This window comes from Bos javanicus, chromosome 16, assembly GCF_032452875.1.
Source record: "Bos javanicus breed banteng chromosome 16, ARS-OSU_banteng_1.0, whole genome shotgun sequence".
In the NCBI taxonomy this organism is placed as follows: domain Eukaryota; kingdom Metazoa; phylum Chordata; class Mammalia; order Artiodactyla; family Bovidae; genus Bos; species Bos javanicus.
Genome location: NC_083883.1, coordinates 6,779,017 through 6,800,322, shown reverse-complemented (window position 1 = coordinate 6,800,322; position 21,306 = coordinate 6,779,017). Strand labels below are relative to the sequence as shown.

The window sequence follows — 21,306 nt, the reverse complement described above, 5'->3', positions numbered from 1 at the left end:
GGCTGGTCTCTCTTACCTGTTGTGGGGGCAGCTCAGACTCTAATCTGGTCCTACTCTTGCACGTTCTTGCCCTGATGTCCACATCTGCCAGTGCTAGTGTTTTTTCCTTTTCAGGAACCCTAGTAATCATTTATATATTCCATAAATACAAAGTCTGCCTCCTTGATCATGTGGATTCAATCTTCAGCTTGTACCACTGGTGGGAATGTTTTGGTTCTATTCCTTAGCCACCTTCCTCTGGATTTCACTTGTGGTTTCATCTCCACCTGTGCATGTGACTCGTCTACAGGAGTTTGCTCCTGAGGCTCCCTGGGAGGACTTGGGTGTGCCCCAGGGAGGACCAAATGTGGAGGTGGTGCAGTTGCTTGGATTGCAGGGGCCCTGGCAGTACCAGGTACTAAGGGGAGACACTGGCTATGACAGCAGGAAATATGAGGCCCTTAGGGTTTTTTGTAGCCTTTGGTTGCTCTGTCCTTGTGGGGATTGAGCATGGGAGTGACACAGGAGTTTGGATAATGGGGACCCTGGCAATGCCAGATACATATCTGGTGGTATTGTCAGGAGATATGTGACTATTAGGGATTTTTCTAGCTTCTGACTGCTCTTTCCAGTGAGGATTGAGCATGGAGGTGACACAGCTGTTTGAATTATGGGAACCCTGGCAGTGCCAAGCATGCAGGGAAAACAACTGACTCAGCTGCAGGAGCTATGGTCCTATTAGAGTCTTTTCCTAGCTTCTGGCATCTGGCCATCAGAGGCCCTCTTTGGCTGGTCCTTCTCTATTGCTTGGCTCCTTCAGGTGCTTACAGGGCCCCCCACTTGGGGTCATTGTCTGTTGTTTATCTCATCAGGGACGTAAAGATCACCCTGGCTGGGGTTCTTCTGTGTCACTTTGCACATCAGGTCCTTATAGGTCCACCCTCCTTGGGTTGTTTCAGCTATCTGGTGCTATGTTCAGAGAGAGAGGCTGCAGAGATGGCTATATGATCTGTGTGTAACTCAGCAGTATCACCCTGCCTCCAGGTTAGCTGGCTTTCCTTCATAAGCATTTTCCACTGCAGTGTTCTCCATCAGGTTCCCTCACACCATCTCCCTTCAGTCGACAGCAGACCTTGCCCTGGGATTGTTTTCCAGTCTCTATGTTCCAGCTCCAAGCTACAGCACTTTCTAGGGGACTTGAATCCCTGTCTGGGGTATGTATGGCTGTGGCAAGGATTGTCTGTGTGATCCTCATTCCATTCAGACTCTCACAGATAAGCTGCTTCACTCTCCAACAGCCTCAGTGCTTCACCTCTGTCACAAATATTTGCCCTCCCATGCAGCACTGTCCCTGCTTCAGTTCCCCAGCCCCAGGTGCAGATCCAGTTCCACTCACTCTCCTTTCTTTTGCCATCCTTCCTTTGTCCTGCTGACACACTGGTTGTGCTGCCCATGGACCATAAACATTGGATACATCAACTACAGTGTTGAATGCATGGGTTTAGCCAGGAGACGTACATGTGAGATTATCACTTTGTATATGATGACATCAGATTGGAAAATAATGTAGAATGAAAATGGAAGAGAGTTCAAGACTGAGTCCTGAAGCTTCCAACACTGAGGTGTCTGACGGAAGAAGGATAGATGGCAAAGTGGACAGAAAGAAACGAGGACCCAGAGAATTTAGGGGAAAAAAATGTCGAATGAATGTTTCATAGTTGTGGACAGAAGAAAATGATATAATAAAAAGGAATAATAAATTGACTAAAAGTAATTCCTGGGAATCAGCCTGAAATTGTTCTTTATCCAATTCCACCATTATCTAACTATATATCTAAGAGCAATGACCTATTTGAAGTTTGTTCACAACTCTGAATCTGTACAATGATTTAATATTTGCAAATGCTCTAATATTTAAAAAGATTTTTTAGTTATTAAAATAAATTATTCATGTAAGCTTCTTGTCATGTCTACCATACAGTTTATTCAAGGAAAGTGTAATCAAATTACATTAGAATAGTTCCACTAATGAATATTTCTAATTCAGTTAATAAGTCAGGTTAAAAGACTTAAAATGTGGTGGATTTGGCTACATGGAAGCCAACAATAATTGTAACAGAGACAGATTCAGATGGAATAGACAGGGGGAAAATCTACTTACAGCCTGCTAAATAAATTATTAGTAAGAAATGCAATATAGCATGAGGACATAACTTTTTCAAAAGGCTTGGTTGTGGCAGAGAATAAGAGGTTCAGGATGTATTGCTCGGTGGATTATGTATTGTTTTAATGGGAAAGATGAGAGTGTAATGAACGTTGAAGAGGATGAGCCAGAGAGGAAAGCAGGCAAAGACTGACCACAGGCTCACTGTGAAAGAGGTGGGAGAGGAACCAGCAGTTTTGAGAAAGTCCTGAACTTGGTGACAACTGGATTATTTGCAGCTTCCTGTCAGGAGAAGGAAGTAAATGGGTGTGTAAATACAATGCTGGAGAGAAGCAGGTGTTGATGGTTCCTGTTCTCATTTCAGGACGGAGACAAAGTCATGTGAGACCGAATGGTGCATGGGGGAAGGAGGAGATGGAACACTGGCCAGTGTAGAAAAGATTGAGCACAGAGATTTCAGATAGACACACAGGGGGAGATTGTTATAGAAATGGGCCAGGCTTGTTCAACAGTGTCCAGAGCCCAGGTAATTTCACTTTTCAGGCTGCAGGCAAGCACCTGATATGTGCCAGAAGTAGGCTAGGAGAAAATTGTGAAAGATACAGTGGAGGTCAGTGGTATGCCTTTCAAGAGCTTTCATGCCAGTATGAAAAAAAAAAAAAGATGAATTAAAGTAAATCATGAACCAAAAAGTAAAAATATTTCTATTATATTGTTCCAATAAGTGTATTCCAAGAAGAAAAGAATCCAAGTGCTTAGAAAGTAGGAGGGACTGTGGGTGAAGTTTATGTAGGAAGACATCTATGCAAAGAAAGCCTGGAAACCATTCGTCAGCAAAGACACATGCTTTTGCTGCAGCCAAGGCAGCAAAAAAAATTGGCTTATTTTAGAAAAGATCAGATGGTAAAGAATCCGCCTGCAATGCAGGAGAATTGGGTTCAATCCCTGGGTCAGGAAGATCTCTTGGAGAAGCGAGTGACAACCCACTGCAGTATTCTTGCCTAAAGAATTCCACAGGCAGAGGAGTACGGTGGGCTATAGTCCATGGGGTCAAAAAGAATCAGACATGCCTGAGAGACCACACTTTCCCTTTCAAAATTTCTGAGATACCTGACAGTAATATCTACCTGCATTGCAGGAGACCTGGATTGGATCCCTGGGTCGGGAAGATCCCCTGGAGAAATGAAATACTAGCTACTGCAATATTCTTGCCTGAAGAATTCCATGGAATTTTGGCCAGCTGCAGTCCATGGGATAGCAAAGAGATAGACACAACTGAGCTAGTAACAATTCTCAGTAAAGGGAAAGGCTTTTAAGATGATCATGCCATTCTTACAGTCACTCTTTGTAAAGACAACAGTTAGAAAACAGCCTAATATCAAGATCTTCTTTTGTTAAAGCAGCGTTTTACATAGTAGGATAAAATAGGAATTTTATGTAAGTTTCCAGTGGTCATGTATGGATGTGAGAATTAGACTGTGAGGAAAGCTGAGCGCCAAAGAATTGATGCTTTTATTTATTTATTTTTTTCAACGTTCTGTTTACTTTATTTATTTTTTTAAATTTTATTTTATTTTTAAACTTTACATAATTGTATTAGTTTTGCCAAATATCAAAACGAATCCATCACAGGTATACATGTGCTCCCCATCCTGAACCCTCCTCCCTCCTCCCTCCCCACACCATCCCTCTGGGTCGTCCCAGTGCACTAGCCCCAAGCATCCAGCATCTTGCATCGAACCTGGACTGGCATCTCATTTCATACATGATATTTTACATGTTTCAATGCCATTCTCCCAAATCTTCCCACCCTCTCCCTCTCCCTCTCCCACAGAATCCATAAGACTGTTCCATACATCAGCGTCACTTTTGCTGTCTTGTACACAGGGTTATTGTTAGCATTTTTCTAAATTCCATATATGTGTTAGTATACTGTATTGGTGTTTTTCCTTCTGGCTTACTTCACTCTGTATAATAGGCTCCAGTTTCATCCACCTCATTAGAACTGATTCAAATGTATTCTTTTTAATGGCTGAGTAATACTCCATTGTGTATATGTACCACAGCTTTCTTATCCATTCATCTGCTGATGGACATCTAGGTTGCTTCCATGTCCTGGCTATTATAAACAGTGCTGCGATGAACATTGGGGTACACGTGTCTCTTTCCCTTCTGGGAAAACTGGTCAACCACTTGTAAAAGAATGAAACTAGAACACTTTCTAACACCATACACAAAAATAAACTCAAAATGGATTAAAGATCTAAACATAAGACCAGAAACTATAAAACTCCTAGAGGAGAACATAGGCAAAACACTCTCCGACATACATCACAGCAGGATCCTCTATGACCCACCTCCCAGAATATCGGAAATAAAAGCAAAAATAAACAAATGGGACCTAATTAACCTTAAAAGCTTCTGCACATCAAAGGAAACTATCAGCAAGGTGAAAAGACAGCCTTCAGAATGGGAGAAAATAATAGCAAATGAAGCAACTGACAAACAACTAATCTCAAAAATATACAAGCAACTCCTCCAGCTCAACTCCAGAAAAATAAATGACCCAATAAAAAAATGGGCCAAAGAACTAAATAGACATTTCTCCAAAGAATTGATGCTTTTAAACTGTGGTGTTGGAGAAGACTCTTGAGAGTCCCTTGGACTGCAAGGAGATCCAACCAGTCCATTCTGAAGGAGATCAGCCCTGGGATTTCTTTGGAAGGAATGATGCTAAAGCTGAGGCTCCAGTACTTTGGCCACCTCATGCGAAGAGTTGCTTCATTGGAAAAGACTCTGATGCTGGGAGGGATTGGGGGCAGGAGGAGAAGGGGACGACAGAGGATGAGATGGCTGGATGGCATCACTCATTCGATGGACATGATTTTGAGTGAATTCCGGGAGTTGGTGATGGACAGGGAGGCCTGGTGTGCCGCGGTTCATGGGGTCGCAAAGAGTCGAACACGACTGAGCGACTGAACTGAACTGAACTGAAGCACAATATATGTGAACAAAGTCACATACTGTTAGAAGTATTGCTATGTGGAAGTTTGGAATACAACTTTAGGAAAGGAATCCCAATGGTTCTCATCAAGAGTAACCTCACAGCTAAGCTACAAAGCTCAACATTAAAACAAAAGCAGAAACAAATTTATTGATTTGGGGGGGAGGGAGAATTACTTTTACAACTATATATGGGCTTCCCTGGTGGCTCAGAAGTTAAAGTGTCTACCTGCAATGCAGGAGACCTGGGTTCGATCCCTGGGTCAGGAAGATCCCCTGGAGAAGGAAATGGCAACCCACTCCAGTATTCTTGCCTGGAGAACCCCATGGATGGAGGAGCCTGGTGGGCTACAGTCCATGGGGTTGCAAAGAGTTGGACATGACTGAGCGATTTCACTTCACTTTAGCTTATATATAATTTTATGATAATGTTTGAAAACTTAGTCCTTCTTTTGGGTGAGATTCTAATTCTTAAATTCCAGTTTTGAAGTTTATAAATTATTGAGCAATAGGAAGACTCCAAATAAGAATAATGTAATTTTTGATAAATTGTAGCAATCCCTGGTGGCTCAGATATAAAGAAACTGCCTGTGGTGTGGGATACCTGGGTTTGATCCCTGGGTTAGGAAGATCCCCTAGAGAAAGGAATGAATTACTCCCAGAAGAGCCTGGCCAGCTATACTCCATGGGGTCACAAAGGGTCAGACACAACTGAGCAATTAATCCACACACAGCAGTGTGACAAATTTCATAGATTTTACACATTTTCAATGATAAGCTTATACATTTTTAAAATGAATCAGAATAATAAAACATATATTAATAATTAAGCTCATTTATAGGTACAATAAGATCAGATGTTTGTGTTGTCATATATATAATCAAGACACCTAGAATATGCCTATGTGACCTTGAACATGTTTACTCATTTTGTTTCTTGTTTCAGTTTGATTTCTACACTTGAGGATAAAATTAAGTGATTTTTAATGTACCTGTAACTCAAATATAAGAGAAATGTCTCTCTTGTGTGTTTTAGTTTCCCAGTTATATTTTTTATATCATTTTTTCATTTGTATTCAATTTTAAAATTGTGTCTTTTTTTTTATTCTGAGAGAATATTTCTACATTTTGAGACCAAAAAAGCAGCATTATATTTTGTAAATGTCAGTGATAAAATCAGATCCAGTATTAACAAGTTGACTTTACAAATAAATTATCAGGCATATATGTTGCTGCTCAATACCTTAATATTTCTCAAAATCCCAGATAATGTATTGTTTTTCAAGGAAGAACATTAATGTGTGTTCTGTGTATGCAGTACCCAGCACCTCATTTTATGTGACACAAATAATATTTATTTTGCAATGGTTAAATATTCTCAGTCAATTACTTATCTTTTTTGATAGAAAGAGAATGCAGTATTCCCGAAATGGATACATACTTAAATGCTTATCCCAGGAAAGAAACATATAAAGTTGGAGATGTGCTGAAATTCTCCTGCAGTCAAGGCCGTATTATGGTTGGAGCAGATTCAGTTCAGTGCTACCACTTTGGATGGTCCCCTAAACATCCAACGTGTAAAGGTAAATATTTATCTGACAGTTGTTGGAGCAAGAGTTGGGATTTCAGATATCAACCTTTTTATTTCCCTCCCTTAATTTTCTGTCCACTTCCAGTGCATCTATCTATAGTCTAATGCATTAAGGCAGAGATATACCCACCAAGGTGGAGAAGGAAATGGCAACCCACTCCAGTATTCTTGCCTGGATAATCCCGGGGACAGAGAAGCCTGGTGGGCTGCTGTCTATGGGGTTGCACAGAGTCAGACACGACTGAAGCAACTTAGCAGCAGCATACCCACCAAGGACATGTGCTGGGTAATAGGTACCTCAGTTTTCCTTCTTTAAGAAATTAACCTCCGGGTGCTTCTTGAAATATGTGGTGGAGAATCCACATAAACGCATGAGGAACCTGACACTGGCAAGATTTCTTGTTAGTTTTCCTTTTTCCTGCAATTCTACCATTAATACTGGAGAGTTTATATACTGTGGGCTTTACATCTAGTGTCCTCAAGTATGTCTAAAGAGTGTTCAAGTAACTTAAAGTCAATTCAGTCACATGTATCAAATCATGTGAATCAAAGTTAAACTGTTCAAATGCTTCTCTCAAATGATATTTTTTCAAAAAGTTTTCACACAGTATTTCTGTGGAATAAAAGTATTGCTATAATTTATACACCCAGAATGAGTAACTGGTTTGCATATTTATTTAGCATGTCTGGATAATGAACATGCTTCTGAGCATACATAGACTTCAATATGCTAGTTCAAGATGAGTAACAGAATCAGTAAACACTATTCTTTTTTTCATTGTTTAAGAATGCTAAAATTAATTATATAACAAATAAAATTTCATTTAGAAAAATAAATTTCTGCATTAGTTGGATTTTTCAGTTATAAGACACAATGTAACCATAATTTATGCAATGTTTCTACAGCAAGGAAAGTAAAATCCTGTGCTCCACCTGCTCAACTTCTTAATGGGAAAGGGAAAGAAATACACAAAGAAGAATATGCACACAATGAGGTCGTGGAATATGCTTGCAACCCAGATTTCTGATGAAGGGTTCTCATAATATTCAGTGTGTTGATGGAGAATGGACAGCTTTACCTGTGTGTATTGGTAATGTATTGAAAGTAGTAATATTTCAAGGTAAATCATTACCCTTATTTGTATCTATATACACATTTAAATATTTTAAAGACGAACTTTTTTTGTGGATTTTCAGAGGAGGAGCGTACCTGTGGAAATATACCTGACATTGATCACAGTGATATCAAACCTTCTGTCCCTCCCTATCACCATGGAGACTCGGTTGAGTTCAGTTGCAGAGAAGCATTTACAATGGTTGGACCCAGATTTATCACGTGTATTAGTGGAGCGTGGACCCAGCCTCCTCAGTGCATTGGTCAGAACATATATCTCAAATTGACCTTTAGTATTTGCAGCCATTCTGTTGAAATTTAGAGTTATCCTTGAGAATGTCAGATCTTAAAATATAATGATCCCAAACATTTGATTTTTATAGTCCAATATGTGTCTAAAGAGGAAAAATATAAACTAGCAATAGAATTTTATCCATCTTTCTGTCCTGATATGGACATTGTTTATCTTGACAAGTGTGAAACTAAATCTTACTGACAGATACTCATGTGATTAAAATGGGAGTACTAGTTACCAGGAAAATACAACTATCATTGCAGAAATGCCATTTTTGCTTTTATATGATACTCTTTCTTTTAGAACATTTGAAACCAGGAATTATAGTTGAGGAAAATACCCATTTGATACATTTCTGTAGGAATCTTGCCTCTCTCAAGCTTCTAACTGATAATTTCTCTATCTGTTTCAAATTCTGCAAAGAAAATTTACTGTGCTGGGGAGGGTGGGCTCCAGCCCTCCCTGTTAGTAGGTAACTCCATCATGAGAGGCACTTGGGGTGGGGCCAGGAACTTGCCCTGATACATTTGCTGTAGGAGACTCATCCTGACTTTTGGATGACCAAGTCTTTGATGATTGACCAGGAGAATCAATCTTGGCTGCCTTCTTTCATTTTTTCTCTTGGAATAGACTTTTTCCTGGAGTTTTCCTGGGCTCTGCATTCAAAGACAGCCCTGGATGTCCAGGCTAATTAACTCATTATATTTCTAGTCATTAATTATTCCAAGAAGAAGGCAGGGCTTAGGTTTAGGCCCTGAGTGAGGGCAGGGACTGATAGCTGTTTTCCTTGCCGACAGTATGTTGAAAGACCCACACTCAAAAGACCAGTTGACAGATGGGAGACATTCAGTGGGAGTTTATTTAGTTAAATAGTAATTTTTTGCTTATTAATCCCTGCATTTTCATGAACACATTACTGTCCTAGGTATTGCCAGTTCTTTAAGACCAAACCCCACCTTTGTCCTCTTCTATCTCCTCAAATGACCTCACCTCATTTAACTTTTCATTATACCTAATGCCAAAATGTTTGCTTCAATTATTACTCTTCTGACCTCAGAGTTTTCCTTGCAAAGGTTAATCCTCTACCTGTATTCAGTTTAATGTAGTCCCCCTTTGCTATAATAGACCTTATTCCAGTTTTCTTCTCTCGAGGTTTATTTTGTAACTCTGTCTAATCTAGCTTGTCATTCTTCCTACTGTGCTTATTTTCTCCTAATAAAATAAGTCTGCTTTCCTTCCAGAAACCAGTCCGTCATAGGATGAGGCCCACAGCCACTATTTCTCCTTTTGAGTATACATCTTCCTTTGGCCACCATTCCTTGAAGAATACTACTGGTTTTATGTCCCTCAACACCCTGAACAAAACTTAAAAACAGGGCTAATTCTCAAGGCTTTAGTGTGTTTTCAATTCAGCTTGTTATTTTATTTTTCAGAGTTTCATTTTGAAACCATCACTTTTCTTTGACTACCTACTTGACTTTTCCTTATTTTATTCATTTCACTTAACTTTTATCATTAACAAATCATTAATATATACTGCCATAGACCTATACAGATATTTTGTCAAATTAAAAAAGAACTTTCACCTGCATTGAATTTACAAAATAGGTATATATATATAAAGCTTTTTTTAGTCCATATTTAACTTATCCTGGAGCTAGAAAAAAATTATCATGGCTTTATATTGCATTATAATGATCTGATACATAACATAGTGGCTCAAAGACTCCAAGTTTATATACAAGATAGGTTGTAACTTTAAGTACCCATCTTCTTATTTCAAGTGTTGGTTTATTTTCAGTGTCAGGTAAAAGATTTGCTTAAAAGTTAAGATTCTATACAAAACACCTTGGATGTGGTTTTCTTATTATGTTTCATTACATTTCTTGAAAAAACATATGTAAAGTAGCAACTTGGTATGCTTTGTGCACTGAAAATTGTTTTTATTTTATTGTTTTAAGATTGTGAATTAAAAATAATGCAGAGATGCTTAAGGTCCACAAGCAAATTATATGAACATTTGCACAGATTTCAAGTTTGGGACCAAATTTATTCATGTGATAACTATTCGCTATGTAGATCATCAAAAAGTATTCTAATCAAAAAGGCAGAAATCTTTAGGATGGGTATTTTCTCTGAAATTTCAAAAACTGGACACAAGACTCAGGCTCATGTATAATTTTTCATCTCATGCAATTTGATCAGCAATAACTTGGCTGGTGCAATTTGTAGGCAGAAATTCTCACATCATTATTTTATTGACTCCATAGCTATTTTTTGTTATTAAGCTATTTGGTTCTTTAGAATTAGTCTTTTCAAGAGAATGTTTTCATTTTATAGCAACAGATGAACTTAGGAAGTGTAAAGGGTCAACATTATTTCCACCTGAGGGGAGACCAGCACATAAGATTGAATATGACCATAACACCAACAAAAGTTACCAATGTTGAGGAAAATCAGAACACAAACACTCAATCTGTATAAATGGAGAATGGGATCCTAAAGTAGACTGCAAAGAAGGTAATCTCTTGTCCATAATGTTTTAAAAAATGTATTCTATATCTCTCTAACTCATAAAAGTAGTATCTTTGTGTCCTTCAAGGAAATTTATCTATCATTCCAAATATTTTCCATCTGCAAGGTAATTTAGAAGCTATCAAAATACTGTGTCTAAATATTAATTGTGTAATGTGCCTTAGTCAGCTCTGTGAAAAACCACTCAGAGACTTTGTGACTTTAAATTAACATCTGGGCAGTAGGTGTGCTCATTTCTACAGAAAAGCCATTGTTTCTGATTTTGTGTATTACACATAAATGTACTTATGTTTATGCTGAACTATTATGTATTTATCAATGTATCTATATGTATCAATATATATATATCTACTTATATATATTTATGTATCTATCTAGTCATCTATTTCTCTATTTGTTTAACTATCTTGAAAAGTCTTGAGTCATGTTTACATGATGAATTCCAATTGAATAGGTTCATTTCAATTTTCCACTTTTAATATCTGTGTTTCTCTTCTCCAACTCTATGACATCTTGACTCCCTATCCTCAATATGTTTACCAATTTCTACAAGCCTAGAATATCTAGAAAGAAGCTTCAAATCAGTAGAAAACCAGATCTACTGTCTAATATTCCACCTCATAATTCATCCTTTTATAAAGATCCTAATATAAAAATCATACAACAATAAAGCTGTATTAATGGAGAATAAATTATTTAGAAAAACATAACTATTTGGGAATTAAACAACAAGCTTCTAAATAACTGCCATGCCGATACATAATGTACATTGTATATTATGAGCTTCCCTGGAAGTTGTGCTGGTAAAGAATCCGCCTGCCATGCAGGAGACCCCAGTTCAATTTCTAGATCAGGAATATCCCCTAGAGAAGAGTTAGGCTGCCCACTCCAGGATTCTTGAGTTTCCCTGGTAGATCAGTCTATAATCTGCTTGCAGTGGGGGGGACCTGGGTTCAATCCCTGTGTTGTGAGGATCCCATGGAGGCAACCCACTCTAGTTTCTTGCCTGGAGAACCCCAAGGACAGAGGAGCCTAGCAGGTGCAGACCATGGGATCACAAAGAGTGAGACATGACGGAGTGGCTAAGCACAGCATTGTATATTAATCATTATATACTTATGATTGCTTGGTCTTTGTGAATTAACATTTTATAATTATAAAATATTTCTTACTTTTTGTCATGCACCTTGTCTGGAAATATATATTAGCTTATTAAATATAGTTACATTACAACAATTTATTATTTCATATGATGAAGGAATTCCCAACAAATTTCAAGGAACTCATGTTTATAAATTAATAGCAAATATAAAATTAAAAGAACTTGCTACACAACTGCATCTTTAAGGAAACAAGTAACATTTACAGGTAGTGAAGTACATATGTTCTACAGTTTCTTCTAGAAACTTTATAATTTTATGTGAGTATATTTAAGTATGTTATCTATCTCATGTTAACATTTGAGGATTGCATAAAGTAGGAGTTGATTTTTTATGGATGGATTGTCAATTATTTTAAGAATATGTGTGGAAAAGCTGTTGAAGTGAAAAATCAGTTAACTATGAAAGTGTTGATTTATTTCTCAACTTTCTATTTAGTCATTCAACTATCTTCACTGTTGCCAAATTACCTTTGTAACTAGCTTTTTAGCAGGCTGAAAGTCTGATAATAGTCTCCAAGTATGTTCCTCTCACTCAAAATTACTTTAATTATTTTGGTTTTGAACATAGAAATTTCAGGGGAGACTTACAAATTTTGATAAAATGTTGGGTTGTATATCGAACGGGATGACTTTGTAATGAGAAACGAATTGTGGACAATTGGCATCTTTACCATATTGAATTTTGAATTCATAAACGTGGTATGTCTCTATTTATTTCTGCTTCAATCTTTCCAGACATACAAATAGGCTTCCCTGGGGGCTCAGACAGTAAGAATCTGCCTGCAATTCAGGAGACCCGGGTTCAATCCCTGAGTAGGGAAGATTCCCTGGAGAAGGGAACGGCTACCCACTCCAGTATTGTTGCCTGGAGAATCCCATGGACAGAGAAGCCTGGCAGGCTGCAGTCCATAGAGTTGCAGAGAGTTGGACAAGATTGAGCACACGTGAGATCTGATATCCAGTTTGCTTCTTCAAAAAATTCCCTTGATGAAGAATTCAGTTTCTTTAATAGGGAGTATGCTATTCACATTTTCTACATTGTCTTATCACTGTGTGACTGTTGCATTTTTCAAGAAATCTCTCTATTTTACCTAACTTATGAAATTGATTGATGTAAAATCATTTCTAATAGTCACATAACATTCTATTTTTCTTTTAATCCTATAGTATATTGGGTAATCTCACCTCTTTCATTTTTGGTATTGAGAGTTGTTTCCCTCCTTTATTTTGTGAATAGAGTTTTGTTTTTCAAAATTATTATTTTCAAATTAACATTTTTAACACAGTTTCTTCCATTTCCTCTCTTGTCTGATTTTTATCTTGTTAATATTCATGATTTTTAACTTTCTTAATTTTCTGTTTTCTCTTTTCTATTAATATTTCTCAATTTTTTCTCTCTTGTGGACTTAATTTTCCTTTTTTCTGATCACTTCATTTTAATTTTACTCTCTCATTTTTTAAGATAAAAATGATAACATTGATTCAAACCATCATGCTTTTTAAATCTAAACCTGTAAAACTACCTTTTTTCAATTCTAAGTATTGCTTTACCTATGTAAAACTACCTTTTTTCACTTCTAAGCATTGCTTTACCTGTGCCTCAAAAATTTACAAATATATATCAATTTTATTTTCAATTAACTATATGTGAAATATTTTCTAATATTCCTAGTGGCTTCTTTGACATAACAGTTGCTTAGAAATGTGTTGTTTAATTCTCACATATTTATGATTTTCTAAATAATCCACTCCATTAACAGTAATACTGTGGTATGATTGTTATCTAGAGAGCTGCATATATTTACTGTACAGAATTTGGTGATTATCATCGGTGATTACATAGATAATTTATTCTTATTGATTTCTAATCTAATTCCCTTGTCATAGAACACACTGTAAATTTTTAATATTTTGAATTGTATTCTTTCTTTGTTGCACAGCATATTGTCTATCTTTGTGATGTTTCCATTTCATATAAAGTATATGCATATTCTAGTTTCTAGATCAGGTTAACATTGTTCATAGTGTTCTAAAATGTACCTGTATCTTAAAATAGCTTTTTCTAGTTGTTCTATCCATCAGAGTAGGAATGCTCTCAGAATTGCTGACAAGGGGTGTGGATTTGTCTATTTCTTCTGTCAGTTCTGCCCATCTTTGCTTCATGTATTTGGATATATTCTTAGATACATTATATATTTATAATGGCTTAGTCCTTGTGAATTACCTTTTTAATATTTATAAAATAGGTCTTCATAGTTTTCATAATATGCCTTCTCTGGAAGTCCACATTAATTTATTGAAATATAGCTAATTAATTTAAAACACCTGATTATTTTCATGTGATAAAAGAATTCCTAATCAATTTCATGTAATGTGTCCTCAAATTATTCTCTATTAATTAAAAGCAATTGTAAATTAAAAGAAATCTAGCTAAACAACTTATTCACTCATATCACAAAACTTGGAAATTAAAAAAAAAATTTGTCTGTTATTTACTGACAGAAAATATGTTAAATTAAGTAAAATGAAAATTGTATACTTTGGAATCTATGGTATACAGGAAAAAACAAAGATATGTATAGATTAAAACTTGCTTTACAAAAAAATGGACTTAAGTAATGGATAGTACAATCTAGAATCTAGAAAAAACATATATCCAAAGAACATAGAAGGAAAGAAAAACTAAAATTAAAATGTCAATTTTTATAATAAGCTAAAAAGTATAAATAGCTGATTTGCAAAATATTCAGTTTATGGGGAAATGTAGTGTATAGACTAACTTTTGCAAGACTTTTAACAAAATTATTAGGACAAAAATGTTTAAACATCAGACATAAAATAAATTATTGAAAATACATTGATAAAAATGTCAAGAGTTAAAACAGAAATAAGATAAATATTTCTGATGAAACATAAAATATTCCAAGTCTTCCCTGGTGTCTCTGATGGTAAAGAATCCACCCAAGTTGCAGGAGACCTCGGTTCGACTCCTGTGTTGGGAAGATCCATTGGAGGAGGGCAAGGCAACCCATTCCAGTATTCTTGCCTGGAGAATCCAGAATCCCCATGGACAGAGGAGCCTGGCAGATTATAGTCTATGGGGTCGCAAAGAGTTTGACATTACTGAATGACTAAGCACAACACAGAACACAAAATACTCCTATTGACTTAGATCAGAATAGAAAATCTGATGATATTACTATGATGAATAAAGTGTATTCAGTCAAATATGTCCCTGAATTTAATACAAAATGTTGGCTTCCTGAAAGGATTTATGAGTTTCCAGCCTATACTTGCAGAGTGTTTCTAATGAAATAGAAATGAAGTGTGACAGGAGAAAGCAAAACCAAGGAGTCATAAAGCGCTCCAAATTTTTCCAGGTGTATTCATGCAGTCTTCCCTCAGTTGAGCAGAACAGGTTTTGTCTTCAGATTATGAATTGGATATTTGAGGTATCTTTATTTGATGGACTCAGACACAGTTTACAGAGGGATCTTTTATACCCTCTGGTCACATAGAAAAAGCCAGGCTTGCTAATCCGTTAAAGAAAGTGCATTCATCAGTGTATATATGGTTTAACAGTGCAGGCAAGCTAGTGAATTGTACCTCCAGGAGAGTACTGAACTGTAAACAATACACTTTAAATCCCAGTGAACCTATCTCTTACCTTGTTCAAGAATTAGCATCACATTAATAGTTTATTAACTAAATGTAGTTTCTCATCTGGCTAATCAACTCCCATGGTAGAAAAATTGGTGAGGGCTTCAATCCAAGTCCAATATATCTGATCATGAAAATCTAAAAAAAAAAAAAAAGAGAGACCCTGATAACAGTTTTTCCTCAGTATCTATAACTGAGTGAGCAGTTCAATTAGGGCATCCTAAAGGTTAGAAAAAAATAAAATCCGTTTTACCTAAATCATGCAAGATTGAGCACAGGAAGAATAAAAGGAAGAAACTAAGACCATGAGACAATGAACCAAATGTGATATACTGAAGTGCTAAACAAGCTTAAGAGTATAATTACAGAGTATCATATTATTTGATCATTTATGATATAACATTAGAGCTTTCTGTTTATTGAAAAATTTTCCTTTAATATTTGAACTTATGCTTTTTAATCAAGAAATCTAATTTTAATGTTTTCAGAAGCACAAATACAACCATGCCCACCTCCACCTCAGATTCCCAGTGCTCGCGATATGACAACTACAGTGAAATATCAGGATGGAGAAAAAATATCAATTCTATGTAAAGAAAATTATTTAATTCAAGATGCAGAAGAAATTGTGTGCAAGGATGGGAGATGGCAGTTAATCCCACGTTGTATTGGTAAGTAGTGCATGCACAAGTTTGTTTAAAATATTCTTTAAAGAAGATTAATACTCCTCTAAGCTTTGTATCCTTCCATGGTGGCTCAGTGGTAAAGAAACCTCTTGCAATGCATGAGGTGCAGAAGATATGGGTTCGATCCCTGGTTGGGGAACATCCCATGGGGAGGAGGGTGGCAACCCACTCCAGCGTTGTTGCCTGGGAAATTCCATGGACAGAGGAACCTGGTGGGCTAGAGTCCATTGGGTCACAAAGAGTTGGACATGACTAAGTGACTGAGCATGCACGCAATCTTTGTATGGATCAGCAAGATGAAATCCTCTCTGTCTCTTCCATTTATCTTGAAACAGTAAATCACAGTTTCAGTTATGAACTGATGAACACTCTTTCACTTCTGATGTGAAACACACACAAACTCCTTGGACTACTGTGCAAATAACAGGTAAAATTTATGTTTATGCAAATTTTATTCCTAATGATCAAAAGGGCAAGAACGAAGGGACAACTGGGCTACCCAGCCTGGGAGTCATGGTCCTGAAAAATAAGCCCCCAGAAATTCTGATTTAGAAGGCCAGAGTAACTTGTGCAGAAGAAAGCCAGAGGTCTTTAGGAAACAGAGTTTCTTCTGTTCTTTAAAGGCATACAAAATCTCCCATACTCTGTGTCCCAGTGAAGAGCCATCAATGGGAAAGAGGCTTGGGTTAGACTAATTTGTTTATCTCTGTGAAACTTCTAGAGAGATAGGAGACAACTGGGATCATAGATACTGGTGACAGCCATCATGAGAGACAAGTACCACTTTAGAGTTCTCCCTAACACACACATACATAGCTTACTAGCACCAGAGGCTTAACAGCTCACCAGCATGACAGCACCAACCCCAGACTCCATGGGGCTCCACAGCTGCTACACCTGCATCTCACCCTGCTCTTGGGTGTGATATCACCAGCTCAAGTATGCTTAGGCCCCGAAGCCAGCTCCATCAGCAATTCATCCTGCCTATGAGTGGGCTGGCAGCCACCACATGAGGCACAGTCTGTCAGCCACCTGGGGAGGAGGTGGGATCCTTGCCTACCAGTGCACCCAGAGTAGTTGGCATTGACACAACAGAAGGGCACCCCTATATCATCTAGATCTGCTGAACACATCCTACAGAGGGGAGCATTCTGTTGGGGCCCATAGACTTCTGCAAAAGACCACTTCCCTAAGATCAGGAATATACCTAACTCTTAGAAATAAACACAGAGTTACATAAAATCAGGAGACAGAGAAATGCATTCCCAATGAAGGAATAAGACAAAATCTCAGAAAAGTCACTAAACAAAGTTAAGCAAACTACCCAATAAAGCATTCAAGGTAATGACCATAAAGATGTTCAGTGGACTCTAGAGAAGAATGAATGAAAACAGAATTTTAAGAATAAGAAAATATAAAGAAGGAATAAACAGTGCTGAAGGATACAACAGCTGAAATGAAAAACACAGTAGAGAAAATCAATAGTAGATTAGAGGATTCAGAAGAATGGATCAGAGATCTGGAAGACAGGGTAGTGGAAACTTCCCAAACAGCATAGGAAAAAGAAAAAACAATTTATAAAATGAGGATAGGTTAACAGACATCTGGGACAACTTCAGTACCATTCTCATTATGGGGATCTAAAATAGAGAGAGACAGAGACTTACTTGAAGAAATAATAGCTAAACTTTTCTAACCTGGGGAAGGAAAGAGACATTCAGGTCTAGAAGTCAGACAGTTCCAAAGAGAGATGACCCTGAAGAGGTCCATACCAGGGCATATTATCATTTAATGGAAAAAAAAAATAATGTTGTTGTTCCAAAGTAAACAGCAATGGGATCATACTTATCAATAAGTAGCTTAAATGTAAATGGGTTGAATGCCCCAACCAAAAGACAAAGACTGGCTGAATGGATACAAAAACAAGACCCCTGCCATCTAAAAGAGACCCACCTCAAAACAAAGGACATGTACAGACTGAAAGTGAAGGGCTGGAAAAAGATATTTCATGCAATTGGACACCAAAAGAAAGCAGGAGTAGCAATACTCATATAAGATAAAATAGATTTTGAAATAAAGGCCATAAAAAGAGACAAAGAAAGATACTACCTAATGATCAAAGGTCAATCCAAAAAGAAGATATAACAATTATAAATATATACATGCAGCCAACATAGGAGCAGCTTAATACATAAGGCAAATGCTAACAAGTATGAAAGGAGAAATAAACAATAACACAATAATAGTGGAAGATTTTAATACTCCGCCCACTCACACATATGGACATGTCATCCAAACAGAAAATTAGCAAGGAAACACAAACGTAAATGATACAATGAATACAATTAGACCTAATTGATATCTATAGGACATTTCACCCACAAACTGTACATTTCACCTTTTTCTCAAGTGCACAAGGGCCATTCTCCAGGATACATCACATCGTGGGCCATAAATCTAGCCTTGGAAAATTTAAAAAAAAAAAATGAAATCCTTTCAGAGATCTTTTCTGATCACAATGCAGTAAGATTAAATGTCAACTACAGGAAAAAGAAATTAAAAATACAAACATATGGAGGTTAAGTAACACAATTCTTAATAACCAACAAAATAATGGAAGAAATCAAAAAGGAAATCAAAATATGCATAGAAACAAATGAAAATGAAAACACAACAACTGAAGACATATGGGAATCAGTAAAAAGAATGCTAAGGGGAAGGTTCATAGCTTTACAAGCCTGCCTCAAGAAACAAGAGAAAAATAAATAACCTAATTTTACACCTAAAGCAACTAGAAAAAGAAGAACCTCAGGGATAGTATAAGGAAGGAAAGCATAAAAATTGGGGCAGAAATAAATGAAGAAGAAACAAAGGAGATGATAGCAAAAATCAACAAAATTAAAAGCTGCTTCTTTGAGACGATAAATAAAATAGAGAAACCATTAACCAGGCTCATCAAGAAAAAAAGGGAGAAGAATCAAATCAATAAAATTAGAAATGAAAATGGAGAAATCAGAACAGGCAACACAGAAATACACAGGATGACAAGAGACTACTATCAGCAACTATATGCCAATAAAATGGACAACTTGGAAGAAATGGATGAATTCTGAGAAAAGTATAACCTTCCAAAACTGAACCAGGAAGGAAGAGAAAATCTTAACAGACCCATCACAAGCATGGAAACAGAAACTGGAATCAAAAATTTCCAGCAAACAAAAGCCCAGGACCAGACAGCTTCATAGGTGAATTTATCAAAAATTTAGAGACAAGCTAACACCTATCCTTCCCTGGTGGCTCAGAGCGTAAAGCATCTGCCTGCAATGTAGTAGACCTGTGTTCAATCCCTGGGTGGGGAAGATCCCTTGGACAAGGAAATGGCAACCCACTCCAATACTCTTGCCTAGAAAATCCCACAGACGGAGAAGCCTGGTAGGCTACAGTCCATGGGGTCGCAAGGAGTTGGACACGACTGAATAACTTCACATTCACTTTTCTTTTCAACACCTATCCTACTCAAACCCTTCCAGAAAATTACAGAGGAAGGTAAACTCCCAAACTCACTCTGTGAGGCCAACATCACTTTAATTCCAAAACCAGACAAAGATGCCACAGAAAAAGAACACTAAAGGCCAATATCACTGATGAACACAGATGCAAAAATCCTTAACAAAATTCTAGCAATCAGAATCCAACAACATATTAAAAAGACCATATATCATGACCAAGTGGGCTTTATCTCAAGGATGCAAGGATTCCTCAATATTCACAAATCAATCAATGTCACACACCACATTAACAAATTGAAGGAAAACAACACATATGATTATCTCAATAGATGCAGATAAAGCCTTTAACAAAACTCAACATCCATTTATGATAAAAACCCTCTAAAAAGAAGGCATACAAGGAACATACCTCAATATAATAAAAGCCATATATCATAAACCCACAGCAAACATTATCCTCAGTGGCAAAAAATTGAAATCATTTCCCCTAAAGTGAGGAACAGGACAAGGGTGCTCACTCTCACTACTACTATTCAAAATAGTTGTGGAAGTTTTATCCACAACACTCAGAGAAGAAAAGGAAATAAAGGACTCCAGATTGGAAAAGAACAAGTAAAACTTTCATGGTTTGCAGATGACATGATCCTCTACATAGAAAACCCTAAAGACACCATGGGAAAATTACTAGAACTAATCAATGAATATAGTAAATTTGCAGGATATAAAATTAATACACAGAAGTCCCTTGCATTCCTATACACTAACAATGAGAAAACAGAAAGAGAATTTAAGGAATCAATCCCATTCACCACTGTGATGAAATGAATAAAATACTTAGGAATAAATCTACCTAAAGAAACAAAAGACCTATACATGGAAAGCTATGAAACACTGATGAAGGAAATCAAAGATGACACAAATTGATGGAGAAATATACCATGTTCCTGGATTGGGAGAACCAATATACTGAAAATGAGTATACTACACAAAGCAATCTATAGATTCAGTGCAATCCCTATCAAGCTCCAACGACATTTTTTCACAGAACTAGAAAAATTATTTCACAATTTGTATGGAAATATAAAAAAACCTCAAATAGCCAAAGCAATCTTGAGAAATAAGAATGGTACTGGAGGAATCAACCTGCCTGACTTCAGACTATACTACAAAACTACAGTCATCAAGATCGTATTTTACTAGTACAAAGCCAGAAATATAGATCAATGGAACAAAATAGAAAGCCCAGAGATAAATCCATGCACCTGTGGACACCTTATCTTTGACAAAGGAGGCAAAAATATACAATGGAGTAAACACAATCTCTTTAACAAATGGTGCTGGGAAAAGTGGTCAACCGTCTGTAAAAGAAGGAAACTAGAACACTTTCCAACACCATACACAAAAGTAAACTCAAAATGGATTTAAGATCTAAACGTAAGATCAGAAACTATAAAACTCCTTGAGGAAAACATAGGCAAAACTCTCTTTGACATAAATCACAGCAAGATCCTCTATGGCCCACCTCACAGAGTAATGGAAATAAAAGCAAAAACAAGCAAATGAGATCTAGTTAAATGTAAAAGCTTTTGCACAATGAAGACAAGTCTA

The 21,306-nt window shown here is 36.8% G+C and overlaps 2 protein-coding genes across 2 annotated transcripts in view; both read left to right on the top strand.

The window, feature by feature from the left end:
- Positions 1-21,306, top strand: part of LOC133227536 (complement factor H) — a 396,803-nt gene that overhangs the window by 162,888 nt on the left and 212,609 nt on the right. The window lies entirely within an intron of this gene.
- The window catches only part of LOC133228250 (complement factor H-like), a 72,956-nt gene that overhangs the window by 27,905 nt on the left and 23,745 nt on the right, over positions 1-21,306 (top strand). The window contains 7 exon segments of the mRNA XM_061383780.1: positions 228-394; positions 6,519-6,729; positions 7,644-7,748; positions 7,751-7,828; positions 7,935-8,114; positions 10,487-10,666; positions 15,992-16,174. Coding sequence (XP_061239764.1) covers positions 228-394; positions 6,519-6,729; positions 7,644-7,748; positions 7,751-7,828; positions 7,935-8,114; positions 10,487-10,666; positions 15,992-16,174 — 1,104 coding nt within the window.